The sequence below is a fragment of the Gavialis gangeticus genome, unplaced genomic scaffold, assembly GCF_001723915.1.
Source record: "Gavialis gangeticus isolate Ggan-Ray unplaced genomic scaffold, GavGan_comp1, whole genome shotgun sequence".
Lineage (NCBI taxonomy): Eukaryota > Metazoa > Chordata > Crocodylia > Gavialidae > Gavialis > Gavialis gangeticus.
This window is the reverse complement of record NW_017729025.1, coordinates 29,571,873-29,588,595: the sequence shown is the minus strand read 5'-3', so window position 1 is coordinate 29,588,595 and position 16,723 is coordinate 29,571,873. Positions and strand designations below refer to the sequence as shown.

General features: G+C 41.8%; 1 protein-coding gene across 3 annotated transcripts in view; it reads right to left on the bottom strand.

Moving 5' to 3' along the window:
• Positions 1 to 16,723, bottom strand: part of CCDC85C (coiled-coil domain containing 85C) — a 198,982-nt gene that overhangs the window by 49,691 nt on the left and 132,568 nt on the right. For all 3 annotated transcript variants that reach the window (XM_019518590.1, XM_019518588.1, XM_019518589.1), the window contains one exon: positions 9,617 to 9,721. In XM_019518590.1, the coding sequence (XP_019374135.1) occupies positions 9,617 to 9,721 (105 nt within the window). The remainder of the gene's footprint in view (positions 1 to 9,616; positions 9,722 to 16,723) is intronic.

Sequence of the window (16,723 nt, the reverse complement as noted above, 5' to 3'; positions counted from 1 at the left end):
GTCAAAAGTAAGAAGATGATTAGAGATTCCATAGCTCCCTTATGAAATGCAGAATGCAAGCTAGTCACAGAAGGCTGAAGCAGTTAAGCATTTTTACTTCAGTTTTCATAAATGGGGGCAGCTAACAGCTGATGAGTTCAGTTGGTAGCAAAGATAGGAAAGGAGACAAACAGCCTAGAGTAATGGCAGAACAGGTTAGGAATTACTTAGTTTTCAAGTCAGCAGGGCCAGATGCACCTTAGGGTACAGAAGGAATTGGCTTAGGTAATTTCAGAGCCATTGGCTATCCTCTCGGAGACCTCGCAGAGGTTGAGTGAGGTCCCGGATGACTGGAAAAGGGCAAATCTAGTGCCTATCTTTAAGAAGGGGAAAGAGGATCCAGGGAATCATACCTGGAAAGACTGTGGAGCAGATTGTCAAGGAATGCATTGTGAAGCACTTACAGGAGAACAAGGTGATCAGAGAGACAGCATGGATTCCCTAAGAATAAGTCATGCCTGATCAACCTTATTTCCTTCTATGATAAGGTGACAGGGTCTGTGAGTGAGAGGAGAGCAATGGATGTGGCATACCTTGACTTTAACAAGGCTTGACACTGTTTCCCAAAACATCTTCATTAACAAGCTAAGGAAATACAGACTAAAGTACTATAAGATGGATACTTAACTGGTTGGATCATCCTGCTCAATGAGTAGTTATCAATGGTTCAATGCCCAGTTGGGAGGAGATACCAAGTGGGATTCCCCAGGGGTCTGTCCAGGGTCTGGTATTGTAGAACATATTTATTAATGATTTGTAGGTTGAGATCAAGTGCATTGTTAGGAAATTTGTGGATAACACAACATTGGATTGACTTGTGGACACTCTGGAAGGTAGGGCTAGGATCCTGAATGACTCAGACTGGGAAATGGTCTTCAATCAACAGGATGAAATTTAACAAGGACAAGTGCAAATTCCTGCACTTGGAATGGAATAACCACATGCACAAAAACAGACTGGGGAATGAGTGGCTAGGCTACAGTACTGCAAACAAGGGCCTGGGGTTACAGTGGACCATAAGCTGAATACAAGCCAGCAACATGTTCTTATTACAAAAAAAGCCAAAATTAGGTTGTATTAATGGGAGTGTCACTTGCAAATCAAGGAAAGTAATTCTCTCTCTCTGTTCAGCACTGATGACTCTCCACCTGGAAGACTGTGTCCAGTTTTGGGCCCACTCTTCAAGAAGGACATGAACAGATTGGAAAGAGTTCAGCACAAAGCAACAAAGATGATTAGGGGCCTTGGAGTCAAGACTTATGAGGAAAGGCTGGAAGAACTAGAGTTATTTAATTTGAAAAGACTGAGGGAGGATTTGATAATAGTCTTCACATACCTGAAGGGTGATTGTAGAGAGGGATGGAGATGGGTTTTCTATGTGGCTGTAAATGACAGAACTAGGAGTAATGGCCTCAAGCTGGAGCTGGAGATCAGGAGGAACTCTCTGAGTATGGGCATTAGAAGAGGCTACCTAGCATAGCTGTGGAATCACCATGTTTTGAAACTTTCAAAAGCAGGTTAGACAGACACTTGGATGGGATGGTTTAGTCCGGGATGATCCTGCCATGATCAGGGACTAAATGACTTTGTGAGGTTCCTTCCAACCCTACTTTCCTATGATCCTTTATTTTGATTACGGTCTCATCCTTTATGGATTTCAGTGATTATATCGAACACCAGCTTCATGATATTTCCCTTCAGAGAGAAATGACAAAAGAAGAAATTATCTCCTATTTTTATGCCACATTTCCTTCTACTCTAACTCAATCCTCATATCAAAGATGTCTTGTGTGGGGGTCACTGACTTTCCACCTACAAAGGACCAGACAGGACTCTCATTAGAGCAGTGGTATGAATTCTGGCTGCCATTATCCTGCCTTCCCACACAACCTCAGCAGCAAGCTGAGATGTCCCATATATCTTAGGATGTGCTACACTACAGATCACTGTATTATCCAAGTGCTTCCCCCATACATATACAAAAGTGTTTTTTTCTTCATTTAATAATAAAGACATCCGCTGCATGGCAAGAGAAAATGCACTTTTCAGAAGTATATCTAGAAGGCGTTCTATAAGCAATGAATGAGTTTCCTATGAACATAGTACATATATTTACACAGTAACAAAAGCAATTCCACAAAGTATGGATATTGTGTGTGAACATGTATATTCATATAGGTAAACAGTCTTACCTAAAGACTATATATGTATATGTAAATAAACACACACAGGCCACCAAACATATTTTATCTTTGTTAGCAAATTGCTATAAAAGTTCTACATAATTATAATGAATTTAATTTTGTTTTTAATTTTGAAAAAAACCTCTGCAAATTGACACATTTTCCTGAAACCCTACACCCTATAAGATTCAAGATAATGAATCAAATTACAGAAAAGTGCAATTCTTTTTATGGCCACATTGTTTGCTATGACAAGCCAAATTATACCTCTGGGAGACTGGTAACAAAAAGCAAATCCCAATGACTTTCCCCTCTGGTAAATCGGGTTTTTTAATTGGTGGAGTGAAGATATTTCATTACAGGAACATGAGGCCAGGCTATTAAGTTACCTTTTTCTGTATTGATTCATGAAAGGTAACATGAGAGAGACCTAACTGGAGTAGCAGTAGTGGGCCTCTTATACATCCCCAAAGTCAGATTTGGATATGCTTTGTGATCTCTTCAATGTTACCAGATAATTACTACTAGGAACTGTGTCATTCCTACACTAACGTCCTAGATATATACAGGAAAATAAATACTACCAATTTGGTAGAGCCCAAATATTCCGAGCTGTAATACTGGAACTTAAAAGGCTTGGAATCTCTAAATCACATGCAAAATCTATATGGAATTTAGATGTCGAGCCAGGGGAAGAACTTGCAGGGAAGGGCTCCTGACCCAATGTGCATGAACTACCATCTCAAAAAAACAATGTTTGGAGTAAGCAGAACGAGCTCTTAAGAAAATGGCAAAAGGGTTGACTGGCAAAGAAGCTATATCAGAATGTATAAGGATAAAGTAAGAATTCCCAAAGGTCAAGCTGAGCTAGATTCATCAAAGGAATTTAAAACATAAGTTCTTCAGCTATATAAATTAAATAAGTACTGAGGATCCTATGCAATGAGGATAGTGCAGAAGTTAAAGATAATACAAATACAACCCAAAATTAAATGAATATTTTGCCTTGCTTTCAATAGCAGGATGATGTAGAACATGGATGCAAAGACAGGGTGGCTACTGGGAATGAGGCCTGGGAAAAGAAATCATCATATGTATGGTGCCAAAACACTGACACATGAAACTGCAAGTCAGCAAAAAGGATTGTCAGGAAAGTGTCATATCAGAGTGGTTGACTGCAGAACTGCAAAAGCCATATTTTTTATTTATGAAAAGGAAAACAAGTTATCCTGGCACCTACTGAGGTGTTAGTCTGACCTCAATAGCATGTGAGAATTTGGAACAAATTCTGAAGAAAAGATTAAAATCAGGGAAGTATGCAGCATGAGTTTACCAAAGCTGCATTGTGCCAAACTAACCCATTACCTTTTTTAGGAACTGACTTTTGAGACAAAGATAATGAAATAGTTCTAAATTATCTGGACCCAAGTAGAGCATTTGATGGGGTATTACATGGGAAATTACCAGTTAAGCTGAAAGAGAAATAACTGGGTGCAAAGGAAATCACTAGGGGAGTTCCTCCAGTATCAGCTTGGGATGAATCCTGTTTAAAGAACCCCATTAGTGACCCTGAGACACAAAATAGGAGCCTGCAAGTAATATTTCTTGATGACACAAGGCAGGGTAGCATCAAACTGATGGTAGTGCCAACTGAGTGGAGAAGGACAAACATGTCTGTATTTAAGAAAAGAAAAACACTTCTGTAGTTATTAGTCTATACTTGGACCTGTTAGTCTCTGCAACTCAGATGATTTCAGAGTATTAAACAGAGAGAACTGGGTGATTTGAGGACTAAAACAGTGAAATTGGGATGAAATTTAATAGTACAAATGGCAAGGTCATGTACTTAAGGATTAACAACAAGAATTTATGATAAAAGATGGGGATTAATCAGTGGGGAACAAGAGAGGAAGAGAAAATACCTAGATGAATTAGCCAATCACTGGATAACTGTGAGCTACCAATGAACTCCAACTATTTTAAAAAAAAAAAATCAATCCTAAAATGCCTCAAGCGAGGTATATCTAGTAGAGACAGGGAAGGAGTCATGCCATTGTACCAGGCACTTGGAAGACCTCATCTTGAATCCCGTGTATAATGCTGGTCACCCTGTGTTCACAGAGGAAGAATTCAAACTAGAACAAATGTAGAAAAAACCTAGTGCCATGATCAGAAGGATGGAATGCCTCTTCCCCCAAAAGAGAACTTGGTTTATCTAGCCTACGAAAACGAGAGCTGGGAAAGGATAAGACTGCTCTGTAAAATGTATCATGAGGAAAATAGCAAAGAGAGAGTTAAGTTAAAAGGCAATGTTGGCATAAGACAGGTATTATCTGAGCATGAATACCCCTAGGCTGGAGAGTAGGTGTTTCTGACTCTCAGTGCCATAAGGTTTTGGAACAGCCTTCTCATAGAAGTGTAGATGAGTGAGGTCGGTTTTGCCCCTTTCACAGCCCAGAAAACCACACTTCCAGTCTCTTGTGCAAGCCGTCACACCCCACAGTCTCCACTACCCCTTATGCTGTTGTCCTCGTCTCAGCTCCACCATACTTACCCTTCAAGTGTCAAATGGGACTGAAGATTCCCAGCCTGACCTGACTTATTCCCTGCCTCAGAGTCTTTATAGGGTGGACCTGGAAGCAGTCAAGCACCTAAGACTTAAAAGGGATCTGTGTCTGGGCTTCAGCTGAGGTCTTGCTCCTTTATTCTCATGTGGGACTTACAAACCCCATCAACAAGAGGGAAAAAACCCTAACTCTCAGCTTGATAAATTTACATGCAGGTTCAGAAGTCATCATCACTGCTTGTGATGACAGGAGAATGTTCCTAGGAACACTGGAATGGTCTGTACTCATCCAAGAGAGCTCTGCAGCAACAGTCTTTACCTTTTAACAAGGCTGGATCACTGTATAAGGTATAAGCACTGTACTGGCACTTCTCTGAAGGTGCCATTTTGCAGTATCTCAGCTTTCACTTTAATAAAAAGCAAGTTGAGCCGCTTGGGAAGAAAACTCAGTATAACTGGAACATAAATGAGGCTGCAGAGAGCCTGGAACAACAGTTCTAAGAAGCAGGAACTGCTCCATCCATCTCACTGAGATGTGAACTCAGTAATATGTCAAAAATATAAGAAAGAACATTTAGAGGAATATATCACAATTTATCATGAGGGTGCTCCCACCGCTTATTTCCCATTTGAGCAGTCCAGAACAAGCACAACCTGATAGAAGTGAAGGGAGTCAGGTACATCTTTGAAAGGTAACAACTTTGAGGCCCCACTATCCCTTAATTATATTAGCAAGTGCATACTCCACCTCATAATGTTATTATATGCATCACAGAATATCATGTTTTGCTTAAGACCCCAGCTGCTGGAGGCATGTGAATATGTGCATCTCTATTAAAAAAGAAGGAGAAGGAAAAAAACATGGTTATGAAGAAAATCCCCCAAAAATGACTCAATGGTGCTTCAAACCCTTTACAATCCTGGGGTTAAATGTCAATATTTAGGAATTTGGCCCTCCTTGTGATCCCCACTTTTAAAAGGTCTCTTTTTACTGTTTCCAGACAGCAACAGTATCCTGGTTCTCCTAAAACAAAGTAAGAGCCATAAAGTTTTCTGTTCTTCCATCCCAACAGCCACCTAAGCAATTTGCTAATATTCCCCTGTTCAGCAGGGACAATCTACACATTGTAGGTATTATTTTCCCAAATTAGGTTTTATTTATATGCACACATTATTTATTGATTGACTGATGGACTGGATTGGATTTGTAAGCAAATACTATGTCCCTTAAAACAGCTGTGGGATACTGCTATGAATTCAACAAGGTCCTAGAGCTGTCTAAAAAGTGACAGAGCAGAGGCACCTCCCTGGATCAAGCCAGGTGCAAGTGTTGTAAACTCACCCTAGACTCACTGTCTTGAGCTGAGTCTGTTGGCTCTCACCATCATGTTTAGCTGTGGACCAAGGCCCTGTCCCTGACAGCAAATACACAGAAAAACAGAAAGTGAGATTTCACACAAGCTGAAGTGCTAAAATGGCTTTGCTTTTGTGGGAGAAAGACCTTCACCCCCCACACCCCTGAGGCAGAAATCTGTTTGGGAGAATATTAAAGGCACACAAAGGTGAAGCATAGTAGTGCTATCACTTTACGAGAATGAGAGATGTGAATTGTTACAATTCCAGTTCCATCTCATGAGCCTGATCCATCCTTAGATGTTCTAGAGACCACATACAAACAAAACAGAACTTGAGAAATTTCCTCTCCAGTGATGGAGAGGAAATTGAGATGCAAAAAGCAAATGATAGTGTCTGTACTCAGTGAGCATATCCTGAAGCACTATTCAGACATAGATTAATTACACCTCAAAAACATCTCTAATGAAGTTGGTAATTATTTCCCTAAACATCACATTTCATGAATGAGGACCTCCAACACAGAGGAGTGAGTGAACTGAGCAGGTTCACAGAGAAAGCCTAAAGGAGAGCCAGAAATACACATCTAAGTCTCATGACTTTCAAATCCATGCCTCAATCACAAGACTCTCTCTTACTACGATGCAACTAACAAGTACCTGATGTCACCATCATTTATTCCTTTCAAAACCTGGTTAGATTTATTTAAATAAAATTCCTCCCCAAACATCTTGAGCCAGAATATATGAACAGAAATCCATACAACTTGGACTAAGCAATTCCTCAAATCCAACTCCAACGGCATACACTCAACCTCTTACATCCCCAGAGAAATCTGGTGAAAATGGTACTGCTTTCAGTACAAACCAAAGATCACCAAAGTCTGCACTGTGGTAACCAGTGGGTTCACTCAAGTTTCAAGGACCTCACACTGAGAAAGCCCAGACATTAGCATCCTCCTGCATAAAACAGCAGGATGCTAAGATGCTAATACGAGTCCTTCAGCTTACCCGAGATGAGAAAGAATCCACACAGAAAATGAGCTGCTAACCAGCCAGGATCTAAATCATTTAGGGCTGTATAAGTCAAAATCAGCATCTAAGACTTCCTCTTCCAAAAGGTTTGGGTAGTCAGTGCATATCACAGGGCATAGATGTGTTCCCGCCCACTTAATTCTTGCACTCTCTGCAGGAGTTAAGTAAACAGCAGTTTACTGCACTGGTTGCAAACTCTGAACGCATGCCAGGTGCAACCCTGGTTTGAACCCAGTTTGGGATGCCTTCCATGGTCTAGTCTGCATCAGAAACTGATCTATGCCAGAAGGGTCAGAGCCTCTGGAGATGCACAGAGGAGCATCACATACAACTCAAGACACTGCAGCACTCTTCACTAATATTCCCAGAATACTGCACAGAATGGGACAGAATAGACTTCTGCACAACAGAGCCCAAAGGGCAGAACACAACTTATCTAATTCTGCTTGTTGGACCTTCTTGAAAGGCAAAAAGCAGAGCCTCTTGCTTCTGTGCGATCTTATACAAGTCTGCAAGCAAACTCATAATGACTTGCAGTTCGCTGTCTTAAGGTGGCAGAGGGGTCTAAAGGAATCAGTATGGCTGTCAGATCTTTTTCCTTCACCAGAAAGGGGACCAGCTACTAACACAGATATTTCTTTATGTACTACTCAGGAACCTACAAGCAAAGTGACCTGGACTAAAAAAACATAAAATAAAAGCAACATTTAAGGAATCCAAGTAACATGGGATTTGTTTTGCCTTAACTTTCTCAATAATTTTCCACAAAGGAAGAAATGTTAGAGACAAGGTGGAAGAAGTCCACTCAAGGAATACTCTCTTGAGAAAGGTTTTAATTGTGACCTCTTAGAAAAGCCATCACTTTCTCTTAAGTAATAATGGGAAGCACTAACACTCAATTAACACTGAATATGACACCTTTCTATTAGCTTTCACCAGACCAACAACCTATGCATCCCCTGACAACAGCAAGATCTCAAATGTCTTATATGGACTGGAACTCAAGCAGAAAAAAAATCCCTGCGGACTAATTTATACTCCCATGGAGTCAGGCAGCTCTGTCCAAATCTATATGTTAAGAATGCTTGAAGAGAAGCAAAAATACTTTCCTCCACAGCCATGTTCTTCTAAGAACAAAACTCCTGCCATTGGTTTTCTATCTATAGTCTTGATCCTTTCATCTCTCACAAATCACCTGCATACCATAAGTACGATGAAGCTAGACATAAGTGAATTCTATTAAATGTATTTAATTTACAAGTTGTTGTCATCTTCTCGTAACACTAAAATCCAACCGAAAAAATCTATACATTTATACCTATTGAATATTTCTTATTAAAATATGCAAAGTGACTGATGTTTTCCCTCTCCTTACACAGAATTAGTACTTGCCAAATTGTGATTTTTTTCCCCCTATCATATTTACACAAGGAAGGCTGAATCTGGAAACCGCTCTAAAATGACATTTGCCATAATGAGGCAATGCTGAGCTCTGCAGTATGCACTGCAAAATCTAGCAAGTTCTCAGACTTATCATTATCAATACCCCTCTAAGTATAAAGTGGGCCTTTTGTTAAATTCCACACGTTACTGCAATAAGAATGACTGAGCGTCTGATCTTGAACGATAAAGAACATGTAAAGCTGTATGCAAGATCAGGTCAATTACAACCAGAATGTGACTGGACACCGCATCACATGCTCCCAATTACAATCTTGGCTGTAATGTAGTTGAACAAATATAATATTCCAAAGGGCATAGATAAGTATTTTTAAAATGATCCTCTAGGACTTTCAATCCTGGTATATTCTCATTGGGCACATTTTGCCCAGCAATTCATGGGTGGTGTGGGACTAGAAAGAGGAGCCCTTAAAGTCAACAGTATAATGTTCGGCTTTCTCTGGACTTTTCGCTTTTGTCAATCAGGTTTCTTTTGTCATTTTAAGGGAAGCAGAACAGGCAAATTTTGTGTTACATGAAGCTTACTGGCCACGCTGAAAAGGTTAAGAGTAAACATGAAGCACCAAGAATTCAAGCATTAAAAATCTCACAGAATAATTGTTAAGGCACAGGACCGGGTGTCTTTTGCTTCTTCAGTATCAGCTTTTTTGACCTGAGTCAATCAGAAAAGGCAACTTAAGAAAAGCAAGCCACTGGTTTGACTGGCCCTCACTTTGTTTTAAGACTGGGTGACAGAGATCTCTATTACTGGTAATAGCTAGCACTTCCAGGAACTCCCCCAGCTCTGGAAAAATGCAGCTGCTAAGACTGATGAATGCTGAAGGGTCCACCTTCCCCTTTTACACCACAGACGACAGGGTTCAGAAAAGCTGGCTCTCAGCCTGCCAGCAATTGCATTTAGGGCCTCAGCTCAAGCCCTCTTCTACTGAAAACTCAAGATCTTTCTGTATAAATACACCAGGTAACTAAAAGGCTCTTACATTTTGCATGGCATCTTGATACTGCGGCAATGACGACAGCTGAGATTCAGAGTGGTACGGGGATAACCCTTTTCTTAGAGTCCTCAAATCCCCGGTGCTAGACTGCTGTAAAGACAAAGAAAAAAAAATAGGACCGTCTGTATTATTAGCCAGCAAAAAAATGCTCATTCTGCTTAGCATGCTTTATTGGCTTTTTCCCTATGACCATTTCTGTACTGCAGTCTGTTCCCATAGCGACTTCTTGAAATGATGGTTAAAATGACCATCTGAGTTTAAATGATTTTCCTTTTGTCAACACCTGGAAAAACATTTGCAAGCAGTTGAGAATTAAGCTTCTACTATCTACTCTATATACAGACAGCCTAGGAAGATATTTTCTTCTGTCCAGCTCCATCTGAATTCTGGATCACTGAATCAAAATTCTGTTAAGATGCAAATAGGAAAATTATATATGAATTCTGACCGCTTACCTAAAGAATTTTAAAAAGTATCAGTAAAAGAAAGGCCTTTTGCACTCATACAAATTCAGTAGAAAACATTTCTAGTTTTTCCACTAAGTCTACATTGGCTGTTTCTATTACAGGCATTTGAAAAAGTAATGAGTTTTTAAACGTTGTCACACGCATTTATTAAAGCTTGCATAGTCTTGTTTGCAAGAGGGACATTATTTATTTGGCTAAGAATTTCTTGTACACAAGGCATCCTGAACAGATATGCTACATGTCATATACACAGATATTATAAATAACACACATTTAAACTGAAAAAAACTCCGAAAAAAAACCCTCACTCTGACCAGACCATGACCAGGTATTTTAAGAGCACTGATTAATCCTCTTATGAGGGAGCCTGTCTTGGGCTATTAGCCCTCTCATTCCATGAATCCATAATGAGACACTCTTAGAATGAGAATTCTTTTAAAAAGGACACCCATTAAAGATCCTGTATATCAGAAGCTAAAATCATGGATCTGGCATGAGAATTATATCATTACTTCACTACTCATAAACATGCTCATTAACTTTACAAATTTTTAAGTATATCAAGCAATGTATTGTTCTTGGCTTTAAAGCTATAAAAGCATGACCTTTTAGATTTTTATGCTCCATTAAGACTTTTGACTTGCATTTGCTGCAGAAATGATATTTTCCACTTCAAAAGAACTAAAGAAAAACCACTGGTGCAATAAAATTTAATGGAATGTCTCATAAATCAGCTCAACTGTATATAAAAAAGCACAGTAACCCCAAGGGCTTGACCACAACCAAAACCTTTAGGACAATCATGTGGTGACTGCACTTCCATTGCTTGCTTCCATTTTGTGCACTCAGAGAAGACGCACCATTTTCTCCCATCAGAGTCCCTTTTCTTGCAGCCAAGTGGCCCATGTGGGAACTCTGAGATTTTCCTGACCTCTGAACACTTCATTGTTTTTAAAAAGTTCTGATATAATCATGAGTTCACTCCCATAACCCATTCAACCCTATCAATTTTCCCTTTACAAGCTGTGAAAAAAGTGGCTACTTTTACCTACCTCAATAAAAGTCTTTAATCAACTATTATGGAATGATTTTGCAGATAGTGAACTTAGGCTTTCCTTCAAGCCATAAGGTGGCACCATAAATGATCATGGGCTCATTTTCAAATGTATTTGCAAGCAAAGATCCAAGGACAGCAATTCTGTGGCCTGGTCACTGCTACAGTTAAAACAGGGTCAGGTAAAGTCCAGCCTGTGGGCCAGATCCAGCCAGCAATGGATTGCATTTCCCAGCAGTCCCTGCCCACAGGGCTGGGGCTGGTCTCCATGGAGACCCCAGCTGGGGTTGCCACGGAGTCTGGCCCCAGCCATGCTGGCAGGGCATACAGCAGGGCAGGGCAGGGAGCTGCTCCGGAGCCACTGGGATCTCGTGTCAGGGGCAGCTTGGTCAGCGCCAGGACAGAGCTGCAATCTGCAGCCTGCATGCTCTGGGCAAAGATGCGCAGGCAGTAGATTGCAGCTCTGCCCCAGCTATTTGCATGGTCTGTTGCTGGAACAGAGCTGCAGTCCACTGCCTGCATGCCCCTGCCTGGAGCATGCAGGCTACAGATTGCGGCTCTATCCTGGCCCTGACCAAGCTGCCTCTGCCACAAGATCCCAGCAGCTTAGGAGCAGCCCCCTGCCCTGTCCTGTCACAGACCAGCTCCAGCTGCGCTGGCAGGACATCAATGGCAACCCTAGCCTTGTGCTATCACAGTGCAGCTGTAGCTGGGATCTCCATGGAGACTGGCCCCAGCCATGCAGGTAGGGGCTGCTGGGAAATGGAGACCAGCTGGCAGCCGGATCTGACATTTCACCCATCCCCAAGTTAAAAGGTTCTCATTGCCCAATGCCTAGCAGCCCAGTACTGGGAAAGAAGGGTCACATACAATGACTAATTTCCTAACAACAATGCCAGGATGTAGCCTGCACCAGTCTGTTGGCTGGTTACATGGGAACAGCAGTTCTGTTCTGGCTGGTTATTCCTCCATGGTCTGGTTTTATACATTAGCATCTCCCACTCACTTGCTGTGCACAACCCAAAGAGAATGAGTACAGTAGTACCCAAACTGAATCCAGCAATGTTAGCTACCCTTACCTCACATGAAACCTTGGATTCTGAAGGCAGGGTGAATTGTTCCCTTCTCCCTCTGAGCTAAATGCACATGAGCATGCATAGATGAATGACAGAAACAATTTGCACAGGAATAATTTTTAGGTTTTTTGCTTGAGGAATCGTAGATGGTTCATGTCATATCCTACCTTCCCACTCCACTTCCAAGAGACAGCAAATGTTTTTCTGGGGTTTAGGGATGGGGCCCAGAACGTGTCTCTCTTTCCTAGGCATTACAAGAATCTCCCAGATGTGTGTACTGGGTTAATTAAAACCAGTTTTAAAACAAATGGTAATTAAACTGATGCCTATTCTGCATATAACTAAGTCCCTTGTTTTGTGGTCGCAGTTGGTGAGATGCACAGACTTCAGATCATTGGTATAATTCACATGGAGTTCAAACGTTGAACATGGAGTTCAACAAACGTTATGAAGGCCTTTGGAAGTTTTTTTTCAGGCCAGAGGTAAAGCATATTGATAGGTGACAGTAGAGCAGGGGTTGCAAATCTATGGCCTGTAGGCTGGATGCAGCCTGTGGTGACATTGGATACAGGCTGCAGTGGAGGCTTCGGAGACATTCTGGAAGTATTGTAGCTAAGCACTGTACCACACCACAGCCAGGAACTTTGCCACAGCTGGGTCCTCACCTTCAACCCAAGCCGGGTCATTCTGACCTGCCACCAGAAAGCACTGCCAACCCCTGCAGCAAAAGATCTTCAACTGCCATATATCTGTCCTCAGAACAGATGGAGACTAGTCACCAAGTACTGGTTCAGTACCTTCTATCCACGTTATGCGCAAGATTGAAGTGAATTCTAATTTTCCTGTTTTCTGTTTTAAGATGACATACTTCAAAATCTAACTTGTTCCTTGCAAATTGCTTTCCTCCAGCAGCCTATCAATCACAAGTCAGAATGATTATTTCCATTAAAGAAAAAAGATCACTCTTTTTCCTTTTTTGGCTGCAGTGGAAAAGCATTTTAAATTAAAATGGTGCAATTACTCTGAGTATGTTCTTCACCCTTTCTAAACATTTACATGCTCATTGGACTTTGCTATCAGTGTCTAAAGTTAACTCTGACAAAATGTGAATCCCTCATTAGCAAGCAATACGACTAATGATGCATCAAAATGATCAACCATTATTCCACTTAAATCTAAATTAAAAAACCTGGTACTTGCATTGTCAGTTTGCTCACAAAATGAAATCTCTTATTACCTTGCCCAATTTTCATTATCAAGATGGAAGTGTCTCCTAAATTGCTTTTCTAGTCAAAATGGCATTTTAAAACTACAATTGCTGATCATGTCTTTCCTCCATCACTGTTTGGAGATTATCTCAATTAATGGGCAGCATGTTGATAATAAATCACTGCTCAGGTGAAGTCATTTCAGATTTCTTAAGAGTTCCAAGAGAATGTCCTGACAAAATAGTTTTTCTTCAAAACTAAAGCCCTTCGTGGGAATGAGCCACTCTTGTTTAAACTTTAAGAAGGAAAGTTTTCTATGCTGAAGAGCAGGAAAAAAAAACACGTCCCCACCCTTCCCCTCTGCAGTAGACAATAGTTTGATGATCCTGGAAATCACCTAGAATGTGGGAATTTAGGTCTAAGTTTCTCCTTTGCTTTATTCAGACCAGGGAGTTGAATACCTGGTTTCCTACATCTGAGGGTAGCATCCTAACTACCAAGTTCATTGGCTATTCTGGGGTAGGCCTCTGCCTCTGCAATTTTCTGCAAAAAACAGGGAAAAAAGCCCTTGGTTTTGTCTCCAAGCAAAATGGAAATATTTTGAAGTCTCAAAAGGTAAATTTGACAGGAAGGGAAAAACCATTTCTCATGCTTTTCTACATCTTTCTCTGGGAAGAAAACATTCTATACAATTAAAAGCTTTGCACCACTGAAATTAATAGGGTTTGGTCCTATTTTTTAACATAGTAAGTTCTACCGATTGGAAGCAATTTTCAAAGAACAAGATTAATTCTAAAGGGCACACAGTGATCTATGCCTAATCCAGCCTTTGTTTTACACCTAGAACTCATCAACTTCTTGTGTGCACAAGGTCACAGGTAGAAGTTGAAGAGACTCCCTTGGCTAACAAAAATGAATCCTTTAGCTCAGGCAGTACAGGCTTGTTCTTTTAGACCCAGGAGTTCTAGGCTCACTCCCTACTGCTGAAGATCCAACTAAAGGCATGTCATTACAGCATATTAATTATAGTAGGATTTGGATCAGGCTTCTCATAGACATTTCTCCAATCATGAAAATCAAAAAACGATGGAGAATGGCCTCATCCACCCAAAAAACAAATTTCATACATTCAGAGATGTTTAGCGTCAGAAGGGACCTGAGTAGATCATAAAGTCCGACCCCCTGCCCTGGGCAAGAAAGAGAGCTGGGGTTAGATGAACCTAGCCAGGTGCTTGTCCAGTCTCCTCTTAAAGACCCCCAAGGTAAGGGAGAGCACCACCTCCCTTAGAAACCCATTCCAGATTTTGGTAACCCTTACTGTAAAGTTCTTCCCAATGTCTAATCTAAATCTGCTCTCTGTCAGTTTGTGGTCATTGTTTCTACCCCTGGTAAACACAGTATCTCCTATTCCTTGCTGTTCCCCCTGACAAGTTTGTAGACTGCCACTAGATCCCCTCTCAGCCTTCTCTTGCGGAGGCTGAAGAGATCCAGGTCCCTCAATCTCTCCTTGTAGGACCTTATCTCCAGGCCCCTAACCAGCCGAGCAGCCCACCTCTGGACCCTCTCAAGGTTGAATGCTGTACTCCAGCTGCAGCCTTACCAATGCCGCGTAGAAGGAAAGTATCACCTCCCTAGACCTGTTCGTGATACACCTGCTAATGCATGATAACAGCGCAGCTAGCTTTAGTGATCACTTTGTCACACTGACGACTCATGTTCATCTTGGAGTCTACTGTGACTCCGAGATCCCTTTCTGCTGCTGTTCTGCTTAGAAAGTTGTCTCCCAATCTGCATATGTGTTGGTAATTCTTTATTCTCCCTAGGTGCAGTACACTTTGCACTTATCTTTGTTAAACTGCATCCTATTCTGTTCTGCCCACTTTTCCAACCTGTCCAAATCCACCTGAATCATTTCCCAGCCCATTAGTGTGTATACTTTGCCCCATACTTTGGTGTCATCTGCAAATTTGGACAGAGTACTGATGAAGATACTGAACAGCACTGGTCCAAGGACTGAACCTTGGGGGACCCCACTGCCCACATCTTTCCAGGTCAATACCGCCCTGTCTACCACCTCTCTCTGGGTGTGACCCCTAAGCCAATTCACCACCCACCTGACCATATAATCATCTATGTCACAGCCATTTAGCTTATTTATGAGAATGAGATGAGACACCGTAACGAAGGCCTTTTTAAAAATCCAAGTAAACGATATCAACCTCGACTCCTGCATCTAAGCATTTTGTGACCTGATCATAAAAGGAAACAATGGAGCAACAGCTGTTCCTTCTTAAACACATTTACTCTCATGTTGGATCCTTCTAACACTGACAGTTCATCCAAGGTCTCCAAGTTCAGCTATTTCCTTATTCTTTGGGAATGATGATACAAGATGATGATGATTCATAGATGTAGGGTCGGAAGGGACCTTGTAGTCCAACTCCCTGCCCCAGGCAGGAGAGAAAACTGGGCTCATATGACCCCAGCTAGGTAAATGTCAAGCCTTCTTTTAAAGACCACCAAGGTAGGAACCAGCACCACTTCCCTTGGAAGTTAGTTCCAGATCCTAGCCATCCTGACTGTGAAATAGTGCCTTCTAATGTCTAATCTAAACCTACTCTCTAACAACTTATGGCCTTTATTCTTTGTTACTCTGGGAGGCACGGGGGGAGGTCTCTCCCGATCCCCGCTGGTCCCCCCAGTAAGTTTATAGACAGCCACCAGGTCCCCCCTCAGCCTTCTCTTGCAAAGGCTGAACAGGTTAAGGTCTCATAGCCTCTCCTCATAGGGTCTGCCCTGCTGTCCCCGGATCATGCGAGTGACCCTCCTTTGGACCCTCTCTATGCTGTTCACATCCCTCCTGAAGTACGGCGCCCAGAACTGGACGCAATACTCCAGCTGCAGCCTGACCAGTGCCGCATGGAGTGGGAGGATCACCTCCTTCAACCTGCTCGAGATGCATCTGTGGATGCACGACAAGGTACGGTTAGCCCTACTGAACATGTCCTCGCATTGTCAGCCCATGTTTGTCTTGGAGTCGATAATGACTCCAAGATCTCTTTCTGCCACTGTGCTTTTGAGAAGGGAGTTCCCCAGCCAGTAGATATGCTGCTGGTTCCTACTGCCCAAGTGCAGCACCCTGCACTTGTCAGTATTGAATCCCATCCTGTTTTCATTTGCCCACCCCTGCAACCTGTCCAGGTCCCGCTGTAATCTGTCTTTCCCTTCTAGTGTGCCCATCTCACCCCAAATCTTGGTGTCGTCTGCGAATTTAAACAGAGTGCTTT